This window comes from Diabrotica virgifera, chromosome 3, assembly GCF_917563875.1.
Source record: "Diabrotica virgifera virgifera chromosome 3, PGI_DIABVI_V3a".
Lineage (NCBI taxonomy): Eukaryota > Metazoa > Arthropoda > Insecta > Coleoptera > Chrysomelidae > Diabrotica > Diabrotica virgifera.
Window position 1 is genome coordinate 216,314,022 of NC_065445.1, and position 21,293 is coordinate 216,335,314.

The 21,293-nt window shown below is 32.0% G+C and overlaps 1 protein-coding gene across 1 annotated transcript in view; it reads left to right on the top strand.

Moving 5' to 3' along the window:
• Window positions 1-21,293, top strand: part of LOC114338156 (potassium voltage-gated channel subfamily H member 8-like) — an 816,479-nt gene that overhangs the window by 282,654 nt on the left and 512,532 nt on the right. The window contains exon 4 of the mRNA XM_050647257.1: window positions 8,857-9,076. Within this exon, the coding sequence (XP_050503214.1) occupies window positions 8,857-9,076 (220 nt within the window). The remainder of the gene's footprint in view (window positions 1-8,856; window positions 9,077-21,293) is intronic.

The window sequence follows — 21,293 nt, forward strand, 5'->3', positions numbered from 1 at the left end:
AAAACATTACCCTTATGGTTTTTTTTATTTATTTCAAACAATAATAAAAAAAATAGCTAAATCGTGGCTTTTGATTCAATTACATCAACATACATTGATTTTTTCATAATTATCTTAAAATCAGAGTTAAGCTAGAGAAAATGATATCAAAACAATTATTATTTTCAATTAATGTCAAATAGATTCTGTGATATATTGCTGTTTGTCGGGATAAAGTCATCGATGGGAACGAGTGAAGGTAAAGTTATGGATGAGAACATTATTTGTTCAATCATCAATAGATTTTTTAATTCTCGAAAATCGCGAATATATTTCAATTGTGACAATATAGTGTAAGAAATAAAGATAGGAGATACAAAACCTCAGGTTTTGTCATCACAAAACCTATAAATGTAGGAAGAAGTAAAATAAGCGAAGCAGATAAAATGGGATTCAGACGCATTATAGTGAAAAACCGACGTGCAACTTATCTATAGTCCGTCCCACCTTGACTTTACAGTATAGGAAACATAGGCAATGCAGTCCTTATGAGAGTTTTTAGCGCGGTGATGCCGATTTTATCAAAAAGAATTTGTATTCGAACATTAGAGATATTAAATTAAAACTGTTTTAGAAAGGCAATCTACAATTTTAGGATTCATATGCGTAATAACTATAGTATATCAAATAAACTTAAACGCATACGAATCCTAAAGTTGTAGATTATCTTTCTAAAACAGTTTTAATTTAATCTCTCTAATGTTCGATTACAAATTCTTTTTGATGAAATCGGCATCACCGCGCTAAAAACTCTCATAAGGATTGCATTGCCTATGTTTACTATACTGTAAAGTCAAGGTGGGACGAACTGTAGACTTAAGTAATTTTAGGAGTAAACTGGTTGGAACACACGTTTCTAGATCAACATGTCACTGAGAGGTCCACAAATTAAGATTTTCTACTTACAAAGTGATTGATAGAGTTAAAAAATCAATACGAATTCTTTGTGAAAATTTTAATTTTATCTCAGACTAACAAAAATCCAGTCTTAACATTACAACACAAGAAAAATAAGTTAAAATGGTCAGCAGAGCATTGAGGTTGGACAAATTCACTAAGGGATACAATACAATGGAGTCATGAATCCAGATTTGAAGTTTGTGTTGGAGTCGAGTTGAATACAGTAGGAGTCGAGTTATACGCAGGAAAAGTAAAGCTTTTCAGCTTAATGTTTTAACAGAAAAAGTCAAATTTCCTACGTTTATCATGTTCTGGGGCAGGATGTTCAATTCAATTCAATTCAATTTTATTTCCAAAGAAGAATTTTGTACATTGTAATTAACAATAATTTTATTATTAAAATAATGCACCCACTTCAGGGAAAAAGCACACTAGGCAACTTAATACCTGTATTGTAACCTTAATCCCTGAAGGTGTACAATCCAATTGTACAATTTTAAACAGTAAGTACTTGTGGCTGGTATAATTTACATACTCTATGATTGACAAAATACAATTGAAAGTGAGAGGAGAGAAGACCTAATCGGCATGGCGCAACTATATTTACTAGAAGACAGTTTGGCTAGAAAATTAATTTTTAGAAAATGTTGAATTCAATTGTTTTAGTTAATATCATATTTTTTATGGTTCTTTTAAACTGTTTATAATTTATTATTGTTTTTATATTTTTTGGCAATAAATTAAATAGAGTTGGACCATAATAAAATAGTGATCGTTTTGTAATTGTCTTGCTGAAAAATGGTACTTTAACCAAACGTTGTTCAGTTGTCCTTGTATACTTTTGATGTTGATTTATTTTTAACTTACTTGAATTGGAAAATACCCAAATTAATGATTGCTGTATTTAAATAGATCGGACACTCATTTGTTTTAGCTCTTTATATAAAAGTGATGTGGAAAAAAGTTTACTTTTTTTAAATATTATTTTAAGAAGTGTATTTTGAGCTGTCTGTAAAATATGTAAGGTATTACTAAATGTACCACCCCAAACAACAATACAATATCGTATTATAGATTCAATCCAAGAGTTATATAGGATACTCAAGGTTTTTTTTGAGAGAATGTCTCTTAATAAGTAAAATTTAGGCATTAAGGATCTAATTCTTTTTGCAACGTGTGCCACACGCTCACGCCATCTCAGATGCTGATCAATTATAACTCCTAAATATTTAATAGATTTAGTTTTTTATAAAGAGGGACATGGACATGCCTGCACACTGTTGCAATCTGAACTATGAATTTTTAAACTAATATTAGTTGGCTGATTAGACATAGTGGGAGAAAAAGTAATAAATTTAGTTTTTTTATATTCAGACTGAGCAGATTGTTTTTAAGCCATAACTGTATCTTACTTATGCCAGATTCAGCTGTTTTACATACGCGGTCCCATGTTGAATCTTTAAATACTAAGACTGTGTCATCAGCATAGCATAAAATTCGCCCTGAAAACCCATGAATTTCGGTTATACTATTAATGTACAGTATAAATAGAATCGGACCTAGTACTGTTCCTTGGGGTACCCCAACAGTAATCTCTTTAGGTGAGCTAATACAATTACCTATTTTAACTTTTTGTGTTCTTTGAGATAAATAATTACTAATAAGATTTAAAGCTATACCTCTTACCCCATTTTTATATAATTTGTTTAGAAGAATCTCATGTGATATAGTATCAAAAGCTTTAGCGAGATCCAGAAAAATTGCTAGACATTTATTTGATTCTCCTAGACATTGTACTGTTTGATCAACAAGATCGATTATAGCTTTCTCTGTGTTAGCTTTTTTCACAAATCCAAATTGCCTTTCGGTTATAATTTTATATTTATCAAAGAATGTAATTAGTCTCTTTTTGAGAGATTGTTCAAAAATTTTCGAAAAACTATTAATGACTGATATAGGACGGTAATTGTCGACTTGTTTTTGATTACCGGCTTTGAAAACAGGTGTTACAAGTGATTCTTTCCATTGTGTTGGGATTTTTCCTGTTGTATAACAGAGATTAATGATATGAACTAATGGAGAAGCAATGTGCACATGAATATTTTTAACTAATATCGAAGTAATTCCGTCTGGTCCTGGCGCACTATTATTTTTTAAATTAGATATTAGTAAAATAATTTCATTTATATTTACAGGTTCCAAAAAAATTGATGATTGTAATTCTAAGTCTCTTTCAAAACCCGGTGGTAATGTAGTTTTTGTAATATTATCAGCCATTTTTTGCCCAATACTTGTAAAATAATTGTTAAACATATTTGATTTCTCAATATTATTAGTTATTTGAGTTCCTTGTGTATTAATCAACGGAATATTTTCAAGTTGATTGTTTTGTTTACTTTTGCAACCTGAAATTTTATTTATAATAGACCACATTTTTTTATAGTCACCGTTTGTTTCATTAATTTTAGCTTTATAAAAATCATTTTTTGTCTTTTTAATTAGATTACTTAAGTGATTTCGATAAGTTTTATATTCTTTGTCTAGTTCAATAGAGTAGTTTTTTAATAGTTTTCGCTTTAGATTGTCTCTAGTTTTAATAGACACTATTAAACCAGAACTAATCCAGGGTTTAATTTTTTTACATTGTTCTTTATTTTTTCTTTTTATAGTTTTTGTTGAGTTTATGATGAAATTATTTAACTTATTAAATTGCATTTTGTGGATGGAATCTTAAATACGGGCAAGTATTATTTGAAGGTTTTAAATAATTTCTTACCGATTGCGGAACAATGTCGTTTCAATACGTTTAAATTAGCGAAAGATTTTGTCTTCCAACGAGATGACGTAGGTTACCATACCTCAAAAAAGAGTTTAAACTGGATTGGTGACCACGGTATACTACTTCTGGAATACGTTTCTAACAGTCCCGACTTGTCCCCGAGAAAAACTTTGTGCCTCTTTTTTACGCTAAATAAAAAAAACATTGAGGAAACGTCCTTCTAGATCCGTTAAAGAATTGAAGCAAAACTTGCAAAAAATATGGGATCTATTTACACTAGAGTGTTGTCAGACATTTATAAAAACTATGCCTCAAAGAATTTTAAATTTAAATAAAAATAAAAAAGATCTACTTAGTTGTAAACTTCCACATTTTTTTTTGTTAAAGTTAGATATTTTTGCTTTTTTTTAATTTCTTATTAATCTGTTTAATTATTCGTTCTTATTAATTTAAAACATATTTTGTATACTTCTGGAAATCCAAAAATTATCGATAAATTAAAACTTTGAAAGTTTAGGTATGCTGGACTTTTGTTTTTGTTCTATAAAATTGGATTTTCTTTTAAATATATATTTGGCCAACCGATATGGGAAGGAGCTCGTATAGGGGCTGGGGAACTCTATGCTGCATGCACTCGATTGTAACGGGTAGAAAGTACTTTGAGGACAACAGACTCAGTAAAACGCAGCTAAAATAAAATAAATGTAATATAGTTATTAAGGTACCAAGGGTATTATAAGGATAATAACGCTTGAGGTATATACGTTTACCGAAAGCGTTATTATCTGTAATTCCCGTGGTGCCTTCAACGTTTAATGTCCGACTAAATTCTTCTTTATATGTAAAAATTTTTAATAAATTTGCAATTAATTAGTTTTCAAATAAGTACATTTAGCAGCAATAGTCGTAACGTAATTGTGGTAACCATAGTTTTACTTAGGTTTTTATTTGTCAACTTGACAGTATTTAACTAGTTATTTAAATATAACGCCCTAGGGTAATATATCATACAAGAATAAAAAACCGCTAAACGCCGTAAAAATGAGTGGCGCATAGAGTATTCCAGTTACAAAGGTCTGATATGAATATTACGTGGCGCGAAAATGTATTTTAATTTTGATGCAAAACAAAATTCTAGTTTTATTTTAAAAGATTTTTCATAATATTTGCCCAATTTGAAGTAAAATGCGCCACAAAATAGTGACTTTGATACAGTTTAAATTTTGAAATTCTTTTGTGGCGAGTTTACTTCAAATTTAGCAAATATTTAGCAGATCTTTTGTAGCTGGAATATTGTATGCGCCACTCATTTTTACGACGTTTAGCGGTTTTTTATTCTTGTATCAGGAGTTTTTCAAAGTTATTTATAAATTAAATGTATAAAGTTGAATGCAATGTTTCTCGATTAGACGTTAAGCTTTATAAATGGTCGCCTTTGTCGCATTATCTCCCCAATGATCTAGTGTCAATCGAAAGTACGAAAAAAATATTGGGATGGCCGGTAAATAAATTCGGATTGCCCGTTGCCAGATCAAATTAGCGTCGTAGCCACTTCAACTAACCACTATTGGCGTAATTCGTAGGTTGAAATTTTGAGTAATTGTCGAAAAACCAAAATTTTCAAAGTTTAGTTTTTTAGTTTTTCGGCTATACTGAGCCGTGTGTATGTCTTATCCTGACAGCTTAAACACCGTTTGAAAGCTTAACTCAACGCTATTGATTTGGTGTATTTACTGTTCTCCTGTCTCTTCTTGAACGGAAGATATATACCGCCAAAAAATATGCCGTTTTGTACCTACCAAGTCGTATGGCTGGCTTATGGGTAGTCAAAACTCACAAACTACACCGGTTCTGAATCGGCCCTCACCCCCTCTTCAAACACAAAAAAAATTCAGATCGGTTTATCTTTTCCACACACAAAAATATATACATACACACATACATATAGTCCGTCCGCTATAACTTTTCCCATGCGGTACGATTCATTTTCAATCAAATTAAGTCAAAACATAAATTGAAATGAACGTCGATGTGTATATACATTTATACAGTGATGAGCGCGCTAATAACCGGCAAAATAGCACAAAAGATGGAAAACGTATAAAGTTGTAAGATAAAAAGAAATGAAACTAGTCGAGCTGGGAAATTTAGCGATATTAACCTAAAAATTTACATTATATTGATTGTTTCCCACCTTCACACTTATCAGAGGAGTATGCCAACTAAAACTGTCACTGTGACAGTGGTAGTTGCCAAACTCATGCGATACGTCTAAAGGTGGGAAACAACCAATATAATGTAAATTTATAAGTTAATATCGCTAAATTTCCCAGCCTGATTAATTTCATTTCTTTTTATCTCACAAATTAATACGTTTTCCATCTTTTGTGCTATTTTGCCGGTTATTAGCGCGCTCATCACTGTATACTGCTTACTATATACTACACACATCGGCGTACGTTCCACTTTCTGTTTTGACTTAATTTGATTGAAAATGAATCGTACCGCATGGGAAAAGTTATAGCGGACGGACTATACATAATATATCCACAAACATTTTCCCTTTTTTAAATAAAAATTGACTCATATTTCTGAGCTCAGTAACTTTTGAACGGTATAACCGATTTTCAAAATTTGACATGCGTTGGAAAGGTAATGGTCGCTTCTATTAGAAGCCGTAAAGGTCGGAGTTAAATTTTCGAAGTTTTTGGGAGTTTTGGGGACGAGAACCAAAAACAGCCCCTAAATAGAAAGGGCCGTAAAGTCCACACCCTTGGACCGAAATGGATGGTTGACATATGAATGGGTGAGCCTTTTCCTGGACTTTAAGATGGGAGTTGGACTAATTTTCAATTCAGTCAGATTTAGAAAATCGAAAATTTCGTGTATATGTATAATATAGTGTCGCTTGTAGGGGGTGTAGGTATGCGCCATATTTAACTGACTTAGAAATCATGTCATTATTTGTCAAATAATATACCAGTCGGATATTAAGGATATTTATATACGGTTTAAAATCAAAATAAAAAAATTAAATAATATTCTGTCTTCGCTCTGGCTTCAAAGAAAGCCTCCTCGGCGGATGTCTGTAAAAGAAAACTAAATTGTATTTACTATTCTCAAGAATGTAACAACAATATTATTAGATACAGAATGCGATCACGCTATACAGACTAAATTGATATACACTATACACAGACTCACAGTCTCATTACATGTCAATCCAGTGTAATTACACATACTCTCACAATCAAAATATCGACACACAACTACGCATCCAACAAAACTCCGGATTGGAGTTGGTAGCTACCGCTCACGTCGGTTACAGTTCCGGCGACGCATGTCTTCAATACAGATTACCGTCGCCCAGGTAGAATTCCGACTCACTCCGTCGCATTACTGCCAGGTTGAGTTCCTTTATAGCTCAGTACACTCAGTGGAACTGTCTTTACGATCCTCTGCTTTCTTCCCCAATACACTCTCAGTGTCCCTCCTTGGATGCCTCGGAGTAGAAGTGGAACTTAGTGGGGTTGCGTTGGTATCGGAGCGCCTTCGGTTCTCTGCTGATGAGCTGTTGAACGCCGGGCGGACAGCACATCGTTACACGATTACATAGGGCTGCTTCTGTTGGTGGCTCAGGAATGTTTTGGGTAGGGATTTCTTTTAATGTCCACACAGATCTTGCCTTGATTGAGACGAGTACATTAACTGCGCACAGATACAAAACGAAGATCCTACATCATGTAATGCCATATGCTGGGTTTATTGGCAATGATTTTCTGCTACTGTAATATAATGCGAGAACACACATGGCGGAGCCTTCTTAAAAATCGTATTAGGTGTCATATACCTACTTCAACAACACAAACAACATGCGAAGAAACTCGTATGGCTCTAATTTAGGAATAAAACAGTTTTCCTCAAAGGGACATCCAAAACGTGATCAATTGTATGCCAAATTTACTGACGAGTGTTATCTCGAACAGTGATAACTGCCTTTTTTACTCTATAATTCAATGCTTGTTATAACTCTCACTGTAATGGTACATCAAATTTTTTAATACATTTATTATTTTCTAAAAATGTTTTCCTTATTTTCCATTTGTCCATGATAATGTCAGGCTACGTGATACAAGAGTAACTGACTCAATGCACAATAGATTTTATTTGGTATAAGTAAGAAAACAATAAAAAGATAGAAAATTTCAAATTCTATGAGTGATCCGTTTTCACTGACGCGTAGGGATGGCGGTTTTTGACAAAACACCGGTTTTCGGTTATACCGGTTTTTTTGCTTACGGTTTAACCTGGCTGTTATAACCTGCCAAAGGTTTTTTTAATCCAATAGGTTACAAAGTAACATTTACAATACACTTTAGTTTGCGATAGTCCATTCGACTCGATATCAATATGATCAAAATTAGTATAATACTATCGAAAGAACATGTATTACTTTTAACACGTCTGTATATTTGTAGAATAGGTACATTTTAACTCATTTAATACTTCCTGTATGAGTGTATCGTTTTGAAAACGTAGCGAAATTCTTGGAAATTCCTATTCATAATTAGTAATTCGATATTCATAGTCAGAGCATTATTTTTGGTAATCAGAAAAAGTCATTCACACACTTTCAATGTCAAGAGTTAAGTGTGAAAAATAGATGATGTTTGCGTCTAATTCAACCAGATCACTTCTTATGTAACTATTATGATTACAAATACCTTTTAAAGGAAATATTATAATAAAACTTAATAATTGTTTCTGGCTGATGTGAGATTGCACTTTCAGTTTGCTTTTGTATTTTATAAAATAAAATAAAATTTCAATTATAGTTTTGTTTGGATTAACTACTTGAGAATAATAATTATGATTGGGATCAAAAATAATACCTAACCTAATCCTAATCACCGTAAAAACCTAATAACCGGTTTTTACTTTAAAAAGAAAAAAACCGGTTATAACCGGGACAAAAAAACAACCGGTAAAACCGGTTATTGCGAAGTAAAAAACCGGTTTTAGGTTTAAACCGGTAGGTTTTCCCATCCCTACTCGCGCAGTGTATTTAAATATTTATATAAGTAACATTAATTTTTTGTTACTTTCGATAGAATTTAATAACCAGGCAATTTTTTTAGGATTTACTACAGACTTCCGGAACGCTGTCTAGTTCACACACTCACCTTATTAAACTAACAAGACTTTTGCGATTGGCAAGGCTGCTCCAGAAAATGGACAGGTACTCGCAGTACAGCGCCATGATCTTGACCCTTCTGATGCTTTTTTTCACTTTAGTAGCACACTGGCTAGCATGTATATGGTACGTCATCGCCGAAAAAGAAGTTGATACCGATTTGGGTAAGTTGTAACTTTTTAACAAAAATTTAGTCTATTAAAAAGTATGGGATATATTTTTAATATGGTCTTTAAAGTAAAGTAAAGTAAAGTCAAGCCATTATGCGGAAAGTTTGTTAAAAAATATCAAATACATTAAATGATAATCTTGAAGATTATTTATATTTTTCATCCAAATATAGCATGAAGGAACAACCCAAAGAGAAGACTGCCCAATTGGAAGAAACTCTCTCGTTATATAAAAAAACTGCTGTTATAATAATTTATAAATATATACCCAAAGTTAGTTGTATTCGATAAATCCTATTACAGGCCAAGTAGGGTCTCATGCTCTTTTATATTATTTTAATCGTTAAATATTTGGTCTAGGAGCTAGCAACGTTTTAGAGAAAGTATTTTAAGACAGCTGATTCTTTCATATATTTTTCCCTATGCTTCCTCGAACACCGTACCGGCCAGCTGGCTGCTGATACAGGTTGCGTTCATTACTGCGCAGCACACCTGTACGGGTAAATACAAAATCAGGGTGATTGATTCGTGTGATAAAGCTTAGTAGCTCCGCTATAGTAATAGATAGCAATAAAAGTTAATGACAAAAATTGTAGCCAACTTTGAGCTTCACATTACAAAATTAATTAGAATGTTACAGGATGTTCGATAACATAGTGGCAGACTAAACTTTTGTTTTTTTTTTAATGGAACACCCCATATTTTATTTTATATTCGAAATGTTTTTAACTTCCCCATCACAAAAATATAAAGGTTTGTTATGTTACACAGGGTATTTACAAAGTTATAACCAATGTTCTACGAAAATCATAATAAGTTCAGCTCTCTGTATAAATAAAAATAAGCACAACAGCAACGGATTATTGGTGCCATATTTTTGTTGACTGTCAGAATTTATAAAAATGGTTGATATTGCTAATTTTCTTTATATCGAATACAGGATGACTCAAAACGCAAGTAGGTGCATTATTTTCTCAGTAATTTTAAATAGAACACCTTAATTAATAACTTGCTCTGAAAAATGAAAATATCTCGAAAACTAACAAATTTAGGCATAGGGAATATCATACAAAAATTAAAGTACGGTAATGGTACTTTTCGAAGGTGATATAAAATACAGGGTGTTCCATTTAAAATTTCTGAGAAAAGAATGTACTTGCGTTTTGACTCATCCTGTATTCGATATAAGAAAAATTAGCAATATCAACAATTCTTAAAAATTTTCACAATCAACAAAAATATATAGCACCAATAAACCATTGCTGTTATGCTTATATTCATTTATACAGGGAGCTGAACTTGTTACGATTTTCATAAAAAATTGGTTATAACCTTGTAAAAGCCCTACATAACATAACAAACCTTTATATTTTTGTGACGGGGAAGTTAAGAAAATTTCGAATATAAAATAAAATATATGGTGTGCCATTTAAAAAAACAAAAGTTTGGTCTTTGTTCTATGTTATCGAACATCCTGTAACATTCTAACTAATTTCGTAATGTAAAGCTAAAATTTGACTACAATTTTTGTTATTAAATTACTGTAGCGGACCTACTGAGCTTTATCACACTCATCAATCACCCTGTATATTGAATTTAAATTATTTTAGGACGAAACATTTTTTTGTCATTACTTTTTAAACCAAAGTCTGGCAATTATAGTTCATATTTCTAATAATGTTTAAAAAGTAATGGCAAAAAAATTTTTCGTGTTATAATCATTTTAAATTCGATATTTTTACCTGTACATGTGTGCTGCGCAGTAATGAACGCAACCTGTATCAGTAGCCAGATGGCCGGTACGGTGTTCGAGGAAGCATAGGGAATAATATATTAAATAACCAGTTGTCTTAAAATACTTTTTTTTCCGACGTTGCCTAGCTCTTGGTCCAATTATTCATCTTCTTCGCGTGCCATATCAGAATTATCTGACGTTGACAATCAACATTGCGAAGGCTTCTCAAATTTCTGGAACATGGCAAAATTCTTGAATGTTTTTTAACCAAGAAACTTGTTTTCTTTCTACACTTCTACGGCCCTCTATTTTGCATTTAGGAATCAGCTATATTATTTTATATCGATTTTCCCTCACTATATGCCCCAGGTAAGATATTTTCCAGTGTTTATCTTTCTTTAGCAGTTGTTTTTCTTTGTTAATACTCTTTAGCACTTTCTTATTAATTTTTCTTGCTGTCTAAGATATCTTCAGCATCCATCTATTTGTCCACATTCCCAATGCTTTAATTCTGTTCTGGTCTCTACTTTTAATGTCCACACTTCTCTACCAAACAAAAGTCTACAGTCCAGTTTTATTTCGATGTCTGAATCTAGTTGGTCCGTTATGAAGTTATGACAGTTCCCAAATTTGCCATTTTGTGAAACTCTTCAACTTGGACTCATTAAATTTTATTATTTATCACATATTTCTTAAACGTTTTGCCATGTTTATGTTTTAATGCCATTATATCCGGTAAATCCTATCACGTAATACTTTACACGTATCTATTCAGACACTGTGGGCCTCTTTGTTGCCATGCCAATTTCTTCAATACCGTAGCACTCATGGCTATACCTTGCATATCATCAGGCGAAATATGGACTTTATGTCCCATTATGAACGTGATATGTTGAGTTTTTGTTCTTCTAATCGCCTTTTCAAAGATACTATAATCTCATAGATTTCATATTCGCCTTTGTCTGATGTTGGGACGTAGGACTTAGGAGGCAGGCTTGTATAAAGGTTAGGATATTACATTTAAGCTTTTCTTTACTTACATAAACATTACTTCGAACTGAAAAAGGTGAGTCTAGTTAAGAATAGAATCTTTAAATTTCTTGGATACTATAGTTCCAACTCCGTGGCGATCAACTCTACTATCGTTACCAGCATAATAAAAGATTCCGCAGTTTAGAGTCCGACAGTTTCAGACCCTGGAGTCTCTCCCTTTCCTCTATGCAGTTGTCTAATTCTCCAGCTGAAAAAAAGTTTTGCACAATCTATGTAGCAATCTTTAAAGATCTTCTTTGCTTGTTTTAATACAAGGATTTGTCATTCTTAGACCATTATCCCTTAGACCAGGGAGCTACTGCCTCCGCATTTCACACCATTTTGATGACTTCCATCTCCTCCATGGATGCCGTTGTGGACTTTATCCGCGACTCTTGACCAGTAGCCTTTTTCAAGTACTAGTTTCCCGAGTCAGGAAACACCTGGAATCTTCTGACGACAAGGATGGATTCATTTCCCCTGATAGAACACAAAGGTAGATACTACCAGCTACCAGTAATAATAAGCTAGTGTCAGTTAACAGATACTAAATGCATCAAATCACAAGAGATAACTTTACTTATTATATTGATTGTTTAAAATCACGACTAGCAGTTATTGTCTTAGCACCAGACCATCATTGTTCGGAAATAATTATTTAATTTTTGAAACTTTGTTCTCAATGGTGCCTACAGCTACATTTCAATTAGGCCAAATAATTAAGATCCCTTAATAAACACTTAAAAACTTTTGGTCTGAGTGTGTTAATGCAGATATGTTTGGATGTAAACCGAAACCTCTATGTAGGTTTCATAGAGTTTTAGAAGGCCTTCGATAAAGTCAGACACAAAAACTTGTATGAAATCCTAAGAAGCAAAAACATCGAGTGTCGCGATATTAACATCATATCCCGGTTGTACTGGGGATAAACGGCAAAAGCCAAAGTTGATAATGAGTTAACCGAAGAAATTTATATTCGTCGGAGATGTGAGTCAGGGTTGTGTGCTTTCTCCACTACTATTCAATATATTATATAGCGAAAGAATATGTCAGGAAGCGCTCCTAGAGCAAAACATTGGTATGAACATTAACAGAGAGTTAATTAACAATATACGATACGCTGATGACACACTAATAGTAACAAATAACCTAGCAAATTAAAATTATGTATTTTCTGGAAAACATAAACACTCATACCAACAAGCATGGTCTAAAATTGAACATCAAAAAGACTAAATTTATGATTGTATCGAAGGAGCTATACACCAATGTGAACTTAACCATAAATAATAAGCAAGTGGGAAGAGTTACGTCCTACAAATATTTAGGGGTTTGGTTCACTGATACTAATGACCAGACAAGAGAAATTAAGAGATGAATAGAAATAGCGAGACAATCATTTATCAAAATGAAAAAGTTCCTATGCTGCTGGGACATAAATTTGAAATTAAGAACAAGAATGTTAAGGTGCTCTGTTTTCTCCGTACTATTGTACAGCATGGAAGCTTGGACACTTCCAAGAAAAATAATAACATCAAAAACATTGAGGCATTCGAGATGTGGTGCTACAGGACAATGTGGAAAATACCATGGACAGATAGAGTAACAAATCAAGATGTTTTGCTGAAGATGGGAAAGGAATGCAAAGTCATAAAAACAATACAAACGAGAAAACTGGAATATCTAGGCCACATAATGAGAGGGGGAAAAGTACTTCCTGCTAAGGCTCATAATCCAAGGAAAAATCTCGGGAAAGAGAAATGTGGGACGTAAAAGGATTTCCTGGTTGCGAAATTTAAGGGAGTGGTACGGGTGCAGTTCAATACAATTGTTTAGAGCTGCAGTCAACAAAGTTAAAATTGCTGTGATGGTAGCCAATCTCCGATAGGAGACGGTACTGCAAGAAGAAGAAGAATTAAAAACAGTCCCTTAAATAAGCTGAACAAGCAAAATAAAGTAACTTTCTCCCCTATGGTTTCCTAAGGCCTAAACACATTGATGATAATGAAATTGCTAATAATCTTGCTGGAAAATGAACTAGTACTCATTGGGAGAACAAAAACCAGGAAAATGTACCAAAAAGTCTTATAGTGGAAGATATCAGAAAATGATAAAAGAAGCTTGAGTAGCTTACTCAAGGTTACTAAGGTTACAGAGTACATAATATTGGATGTAACTACTATTACGGTAAACCTTAAATGCTTTGTGGACTATAAGAGATTGGAAAGTATAGAGTTAGAGAATATAAAGGTATTCAGTATGAGCCAAATTATCCATAAATTTACAAATAAGTACAAATAAATATTTCGTTGATATGTTATTCTCAATACAGGTGGCTTTTATATGAATAGTAGACATTTTTGTAAGAATGCACTAATCGAGTTTTATTTTTATTCTATTTGCATCCTGTTTATTTTTGATATGTCTCTTTTATAAGACAATAAATAAAACACCTGATTATTAACCATTAGACCGTTTGGAAGGATTTCCAGCGGATTTCCTTCTCTAATTACCTTACTTGAATAAATATTTGATATTCTGATATACAGTTAATTTAACTTAATTATAAGTTCTGCCGTTTAAACTGTTTTAATAGACACACTTCACTCTAGGTGTTAAATGTAGCACCAGTTAAAAGGAGTTTCATGTCTTCTCACTCGATGTCTCTATTGGATTTCTGCATTCCAGATCAACAAAAGAGAATAACTAAAATGTTTACTCAAAATGGAGTTATTACTGCAGTTAAGAGGGTATTCTTGATGACAAAATGATTTTATAGCCCAGTAAATGAACGGGAAAAACGGCTTTACCGTGTAATTTTCAGGGTCAACTCCGAATTGTATGAAAATTCGAATTTCGGTTTTAATTACCCTCCACTTCAAAGTTGAACTTGTGCTCTTGGTTGCTTTTACTTGGGGAGTAACAGTCACGCCTTCTTGGGTGTGACAAAATGCTCGTTTAAAATAAGTCCGGAAATGGAGAAACTGACTAATTCTAAGCAACTTTCGTCCTATAGAGTTTTTTACGTAAGTCAACACTTTTCGAGTTATTTGTGATTTATAATGTTTATTTTCGTATATAACTTCATAAGAGAGAAAATTTTCCCGGCAATATTTTCGACTGGTATTAGGTCTGGATCCCGCGTATGAAAAAAAAGTTGATTAATAGCAAGCTGAAAATTTGTTAATAGCTTAAGGGTGTCTAGTCGAATAAACTTTTATATGTGCGAACACTGGAACAGGGGCAGTTTTAATTGTGGAACAGGTTAAAAATTTGGAACGGTCACAGCACGGAAACGGCACATTTATTTTGTCCGACAGAACAGACTTAAACTCTTCGAACAGAGATTAAACTCTCATGTAAAAATCAGACTGCTATTTATAACCAAATGGGCGTTTTAATGAGTGGAACATGTAGAATATGTCAAATGACAGGAATTATGACAGGTAATAAATAGCAGTCTGATTTTTTCATGAGAGTTTAATCTCTGTTCGGAGAGTTTAAGTCTGTTCTGTCGGACAAAATAAATGTGCCGTTTTCGTGCTGTGACCGTTCCAAATTTTTAACCTGTTCCACAATTAAAACTGCCCCTGTTCCAGTGTTCACACATATAAAAGTTTATTCGACTAGACACCCTTAAGCTATTAACAAATTTTCAGCTTGCTATTAATCAACTTTTTTTTCATACGCGGAATCCAGACCTATATAGTCGATTCGCTAATCTGATACACAACTGTCTACAGTACAATCACAATAAAGATGCAGTTCAAGCAAACAAGCATGAGGAATGAGGAGCACTCCCAAATCATGATTTGGGGGTGCTCCTCGAACATTTAACGTGTCTTGGATTGTTTATTTCTATACAGGGTGTAACAAAAATACAGGTCATAAATTTAATTACATATTTTGGGACCAAAAGTAGTTCGATTGAACCTAACTTACCTTAGTACAAATGTGCACATAAAAAAAGTTATAGCCCTTTGAAGTTACAAAATGAAAATCGATTTTTTCCAATATATCGAAAACTATTAGAGATCTTTTATTGAAAATGGACATGTGGCATTCTTATGGTAGTAATATCTTAAGAAAAAATTATGGTGAAATTTGGACACCCCATAAAAATTTTATGGGGGTTTTGTTCCTTTAAACCCCCCCAAACTTTGGTGTACGTTCCAATTTAATTATTATTGTAGTACCATTAGTTAAACACAATATTTCAAAAACTTTTTTGCCTCTCAGTACTTTTTTGAAAAGTCAGTTTTTATCGAGATATTTTGAATATTTGTCAAATCCACCACATATTATTTGTATATGGCTAAGTACGATTATGGAGACTTGGTAATAATATGAAAATTTATTTATGATTTACATTTTTAGGTATATTTTGAACCATATTAAAAAAGAAGTAATATCTCGATAAAAAGTGCCTTCTCGAAAAAATACAAAGAGGCAAAAAAGTTTTAAAAACACTGTGTTTAACTAATGGTACCGCAGTAAAAGTTTAATTGGAACATACACAAACATTTGAGTGGTTTAAAGGAACAAAATCCCCATAAAATTTTTATGTAAACATATTAAAAAATAAGCCGCAACTCAATAAAAACTGCCTTATCGAAAAAATACTAAGAGGCAAAAAAGTTTTAGAAATATTGAATTTAACTAATGGTACCACAATAATAATTTAACTGGAACGTACACAAAAGTTTGGGGGGTTTAAGGGAACAAAACCCCCATAAAATTTTTATGGGGTGCACAAATTTTACTATAATTATTTTTTAAAATGTTCCTGTCGTGAGAATACCACATGTCTATTTTGAATAAAAAATCTCTAATAGTTTTCGATATATTGTAACTTCATAACTATGTGAATAATTTTCTCTCGAATGATATTCGACAAGAATATTTCACGAGAAAATTAATGCACCGTATCAACGAAACATAATCTTTATTTATTTGTTAACAATATTAACCTTTAACTACAAGCGCTGGCGTACTTTGTACGCCAGATATAAGAATTCTACTGGAAATATATTTAAAAATTTAATTTTTGACCTTGCTTATTTTTCTAACCTATCACTGGAATGTGCTTTACAATTTGGTTTTAGTTTCGTTATAATCGGCGTTCTGGAAAGATCGTAATTTACATTTTATTATTTGTTGTTTCCGGTGGTGGACAATATACCCCAGGATTATATTACTATAAGTCGTAATATAAGTACATATTTTAATTGTTTTTTAGTCATTATGGCAAAAATAGTATATTAATTTATGAGGCGGAGAAGCATGACTTTTCTTGACGCGCCCGATATTACGCGCCGAACGAAGTGTTTCGCGTAATAGAGGGCAAGTCAAGAAAAGTCGCTTCTTTGCCGAATAAAGTATACTATTTTTTCTTCAAACGTAGCAATTTTCAACCTTAAATAGTACAATTCATACGCTATTTTTACTCGAAATTAACTGTGACAACTATCAAAGTCGTCTGGATGTTAGAAATTAAAATAATTAAGTCGTCGGTCGGATAAACCCTCATGATTCGCCAACATTGGGAATGATTGCTGAAAGTTGTGCTCGACCATCAGTATCATCAACAATTACCAATGCGTATCAAGAGTCGGGAACATTTTTGCACGGTTACAATTTTGAAAATGCCTCATTAACTAATTGTACTTTTAATATTACTATACGCTGTGAGCTCGTAGGTAGAGGGGATAATGAAAAATTCGCGAGCGCCAGAGCGCCAGGAGTACAAGGTGAAAGATTTGAAAAACAAACAACATATTTTTAAATAAAAAAAACAGTAAAAGCACAACTTCTGGTGAACCGATTCTTTCGGTTCAAGACCTTGATCTTACTCATCGAGAAAAGAACCTATATACCAAATTTGGTTGAAATCTGACGTCTCGTTCAAAAGTTATCATGCTATTAGTCACATACGTATAGTCGCTATTTTGAATGCTCGCCATTTTTATAAAAGGAACAAAAACTGAGATGGTCTCATATCTAAATTTGAACCTTTATATGTGTAGTATATGTGGTCCAAATTATATGCTTCTACCGTTAAATGCACAATAATTCTTATAATATTTGCACTGATCTGCCGCACATGGGTACATGTGAAGATACGTTATGCATTTATTGAATGGCAATTAACACAACTATAAAGTGCAAAATATTTCCGAGAAAATATTTTTACGCTCTTTTCAACGGCGGTAGTATATTTTGAAAAATTAATACATACAGGGTGAAACAATTAAAAAAAAAACAACATATTTTTACATAAAATCTAGGAAAAACACAACTTTTGGTAAACCGATTCTTCCGGTTCAAGACCTCGATCTTATACATCAAAAAAAGAACCTATGAACCAAATGTGGTTGAAATTTGACGTATTGTTCAAAAGTTATTGTGCTATTAGTCACATAATGTATAGTCGCCATTTTGAATGCCCGCCATTTTTGTAAAAGGCAAAATCTGAGATGGTCTCCTATCTAATTTTGAACCTTTATATGTGAACTATTGATTAGGTGGTAATAGTGTAACGTTTTACCAAAATAAGAGACACATCGATCTTACCGTTCAAAAATTATAACGAATACAAATTTCTGTCAAAATTCGCAACTCGTTCTGTATATTTTAAACAATGGGAGCAGACACTTTTTAGTGGTCATTTGTTATTCCCTACAGGGGTCTCCATAAGGAGTATGCACAGTTCCTCATGACTCATCTTGTATACAGGGCATTCTATTTCAACAAAGAAATTTGTTGTCAACTTCCGGTATAACTGGAAGCAGTACGGGCTCTAAATATTATAGAAAAATATTTTAGAGAATATTTTTATCTTTTAGGGCATATCCAAAACCCCCCATATCCATCCTAAACTTTCAGATATTAAGTATGCCGAGTTTCTCTAAAACGTCTAATTAGATTTCTCAAAGAATCACCCTGTATAATATCACAGTATACATAATAGTTAACAAATTATTTAGTCCAGAGAAATAAGATTTTTCTCGTGACACATCCCCCTCCAGACCGAAACCAAAATTTTTGAGTAGTGTGGGCATCTTTATTATTACTATATAATATGTTTCCTGCAGCCGATTTTGATGATATACATAGTTATAAACAAATAATAATAAAAAAACGGTAAATCTTCGCTTTTTTTGTCTATTACTAAAAAGTGAACCACTCTAAACAAATTTGAGAATAAGAAACTCATAAATCATATAAAAAACTTCAATATGGCGTTCGCTAAATGTGTTTATCCCTATTTGTTGCTTAGAAAATTGCAAAATAAATCATAAAGTTTGAGATTTGATATAAGTTCATAACTTATGTAAAAATTAAGTTAGAACCTTCTTATTACACTGAATGCTGAGACTTCTTGTGCTTAAATTTTATTTTAAATTTCAAAGCAATTGGTCAGATAGTTTAAAATTATTTAATTTGTTTATCCCAAATTAATTATTTTTGAAACACTGTAAGTCAGAAAATTATGAGGTTACATTAATATTTCGGACAGTTTATGAAAGAAGAACATTTATACCATTAACCTAATTAAAAAAAATGACAAAAGGTAATTTTAAACAGTGTAAAATTATTTTGCAAAAACATGTCGATTTTTTACTTACTTATTAACAATTAGAATAACTTTTTAACCGTTACACGTAGAAAAATTATTTTTTCATATTTAGAAAGACTGAATTTTTATACATATTTAAAAAGAAAAACAATTATTTTATGTATTTTTTTTAATTAAATTATTATTGTAAATCTTCTTTCATAAATTATCCAAAGTATTACTGTAACTTCATCATTTTCTGACTTATAGTGTTGCAAAAAAAATTAATTTGCGATAAGCAAATTAAATAACTTTTAAAATATTCGACCAATTGCTTTGAAATTTAGGATATGATTTAAGCATCAGAAGTCTCAGCATTCCGTATAATAAAAAAGTTCTGAGTTAATTTTTACATAAGTTATGAATATGTATAAAAACTAAAAATTTATTACTTATTTTGCACTTTTCTAAGGAACCAATTGTTTAAAATGCTTAACTTTTTGGTAATAGAAGAAAAAAGCAAAAATTTACCCTTTTTGTGATCTTCATTTGTATATAACTATGTATATAATTAAAATCGGCTGCAGGAAACATATAGGTTACTATTATAGATGTCCATACTACTCAAAAAATTTGGTTTCGGCCTGGTGGGGGTTGTGTCACCAACATGATATTTGATTATGATGATTTTTCCTTATTTCTCTGAACTAATTGTGATTTATATTTTAAATTTTCAAATATGAACTTTTAGTCCGTTCTTTAACGGTAAAATATTGCAAAACCTCTAAATTTTAAAGAACCGCTTGGATTGACATGAAATTTGGCATACACATAGCTAACAAGTCAAAGTACAAAAGTGATATTGTGCTGATATGTGCTTTTTCCCCGGGGGTGCTTTTCACCCCCTCTTGGGGGTGAAAAAGTATTCATCCAAAGTAAGTCCGGAACTTGATAAACTGACTAATTTTAAGTAACTTTTGTTCTATAGAGTTTTTTCACTAAATCAATACTTTTCGAGTTATTTGCCAGTGAATATGTTCATTTTTTCAACAAAATGACCACACTTTTAGACGGTTTTTTGCAAATAACTCAAATAGTACGTATTTTGTCGAAAAAACATTTTTAGCAAAAATATAGCGTGTAAAATGTTTTAAAAAATGGTGTATATATCACGTCTCTATACCTAGTAGAAGCAGAGTTATAGCTAATTAAAAATAGGTTCATATTCATCAAATTCCAAATGGCATACTTTAACGTGGAATAACAAAAATGAAGCACATTTCGGGGAAAACTCATTACAACTTATTTAAAGTGTTTAAAAAACGCTTCATTTTTGTTTTATAATAAAAATTTCTAGCATCAAAAGTAAACAAGTTACGCTCAAAATAAAGTTAGTCCCTTTTTTTTTGGTAAAAAAATCGGGCAAATCACCCCCTAATTAGTATCTCAAATGAACTTAATCGTTACGACTTCACAAGTTTTTTGACTCGTGTATGTATTGTTTATATGATCTGTAAGTTTCATCGGTTCAAAGTCCTTATTTTTTAAAGGGCTCTAGTGAAAAGGGGTGGAACGAGTCACTCATCACGAATGTATGCAAATTTAGAAACACCAAATCTCAATCAATTTTTGTCTAACAGAAAAACAAAAATACATGATATTCAGAAAAACAATGCTGACTTTTTTTGGTTTTCGAGATTTTTGGTATCTCCAACAATTTTTAAGTTATTTTGAAAAAAAAAACATATTTTTCAAAATTAAAATTTTTAAAAATTTTGCTTTAAAACCAATTGTTTTCCAAAATAAGCACTTTAAATCGATGAAACTTACAGATCATATTTATAAACACAACATAAGTAAAATAATTTGTGGAGCGGTAATGATTA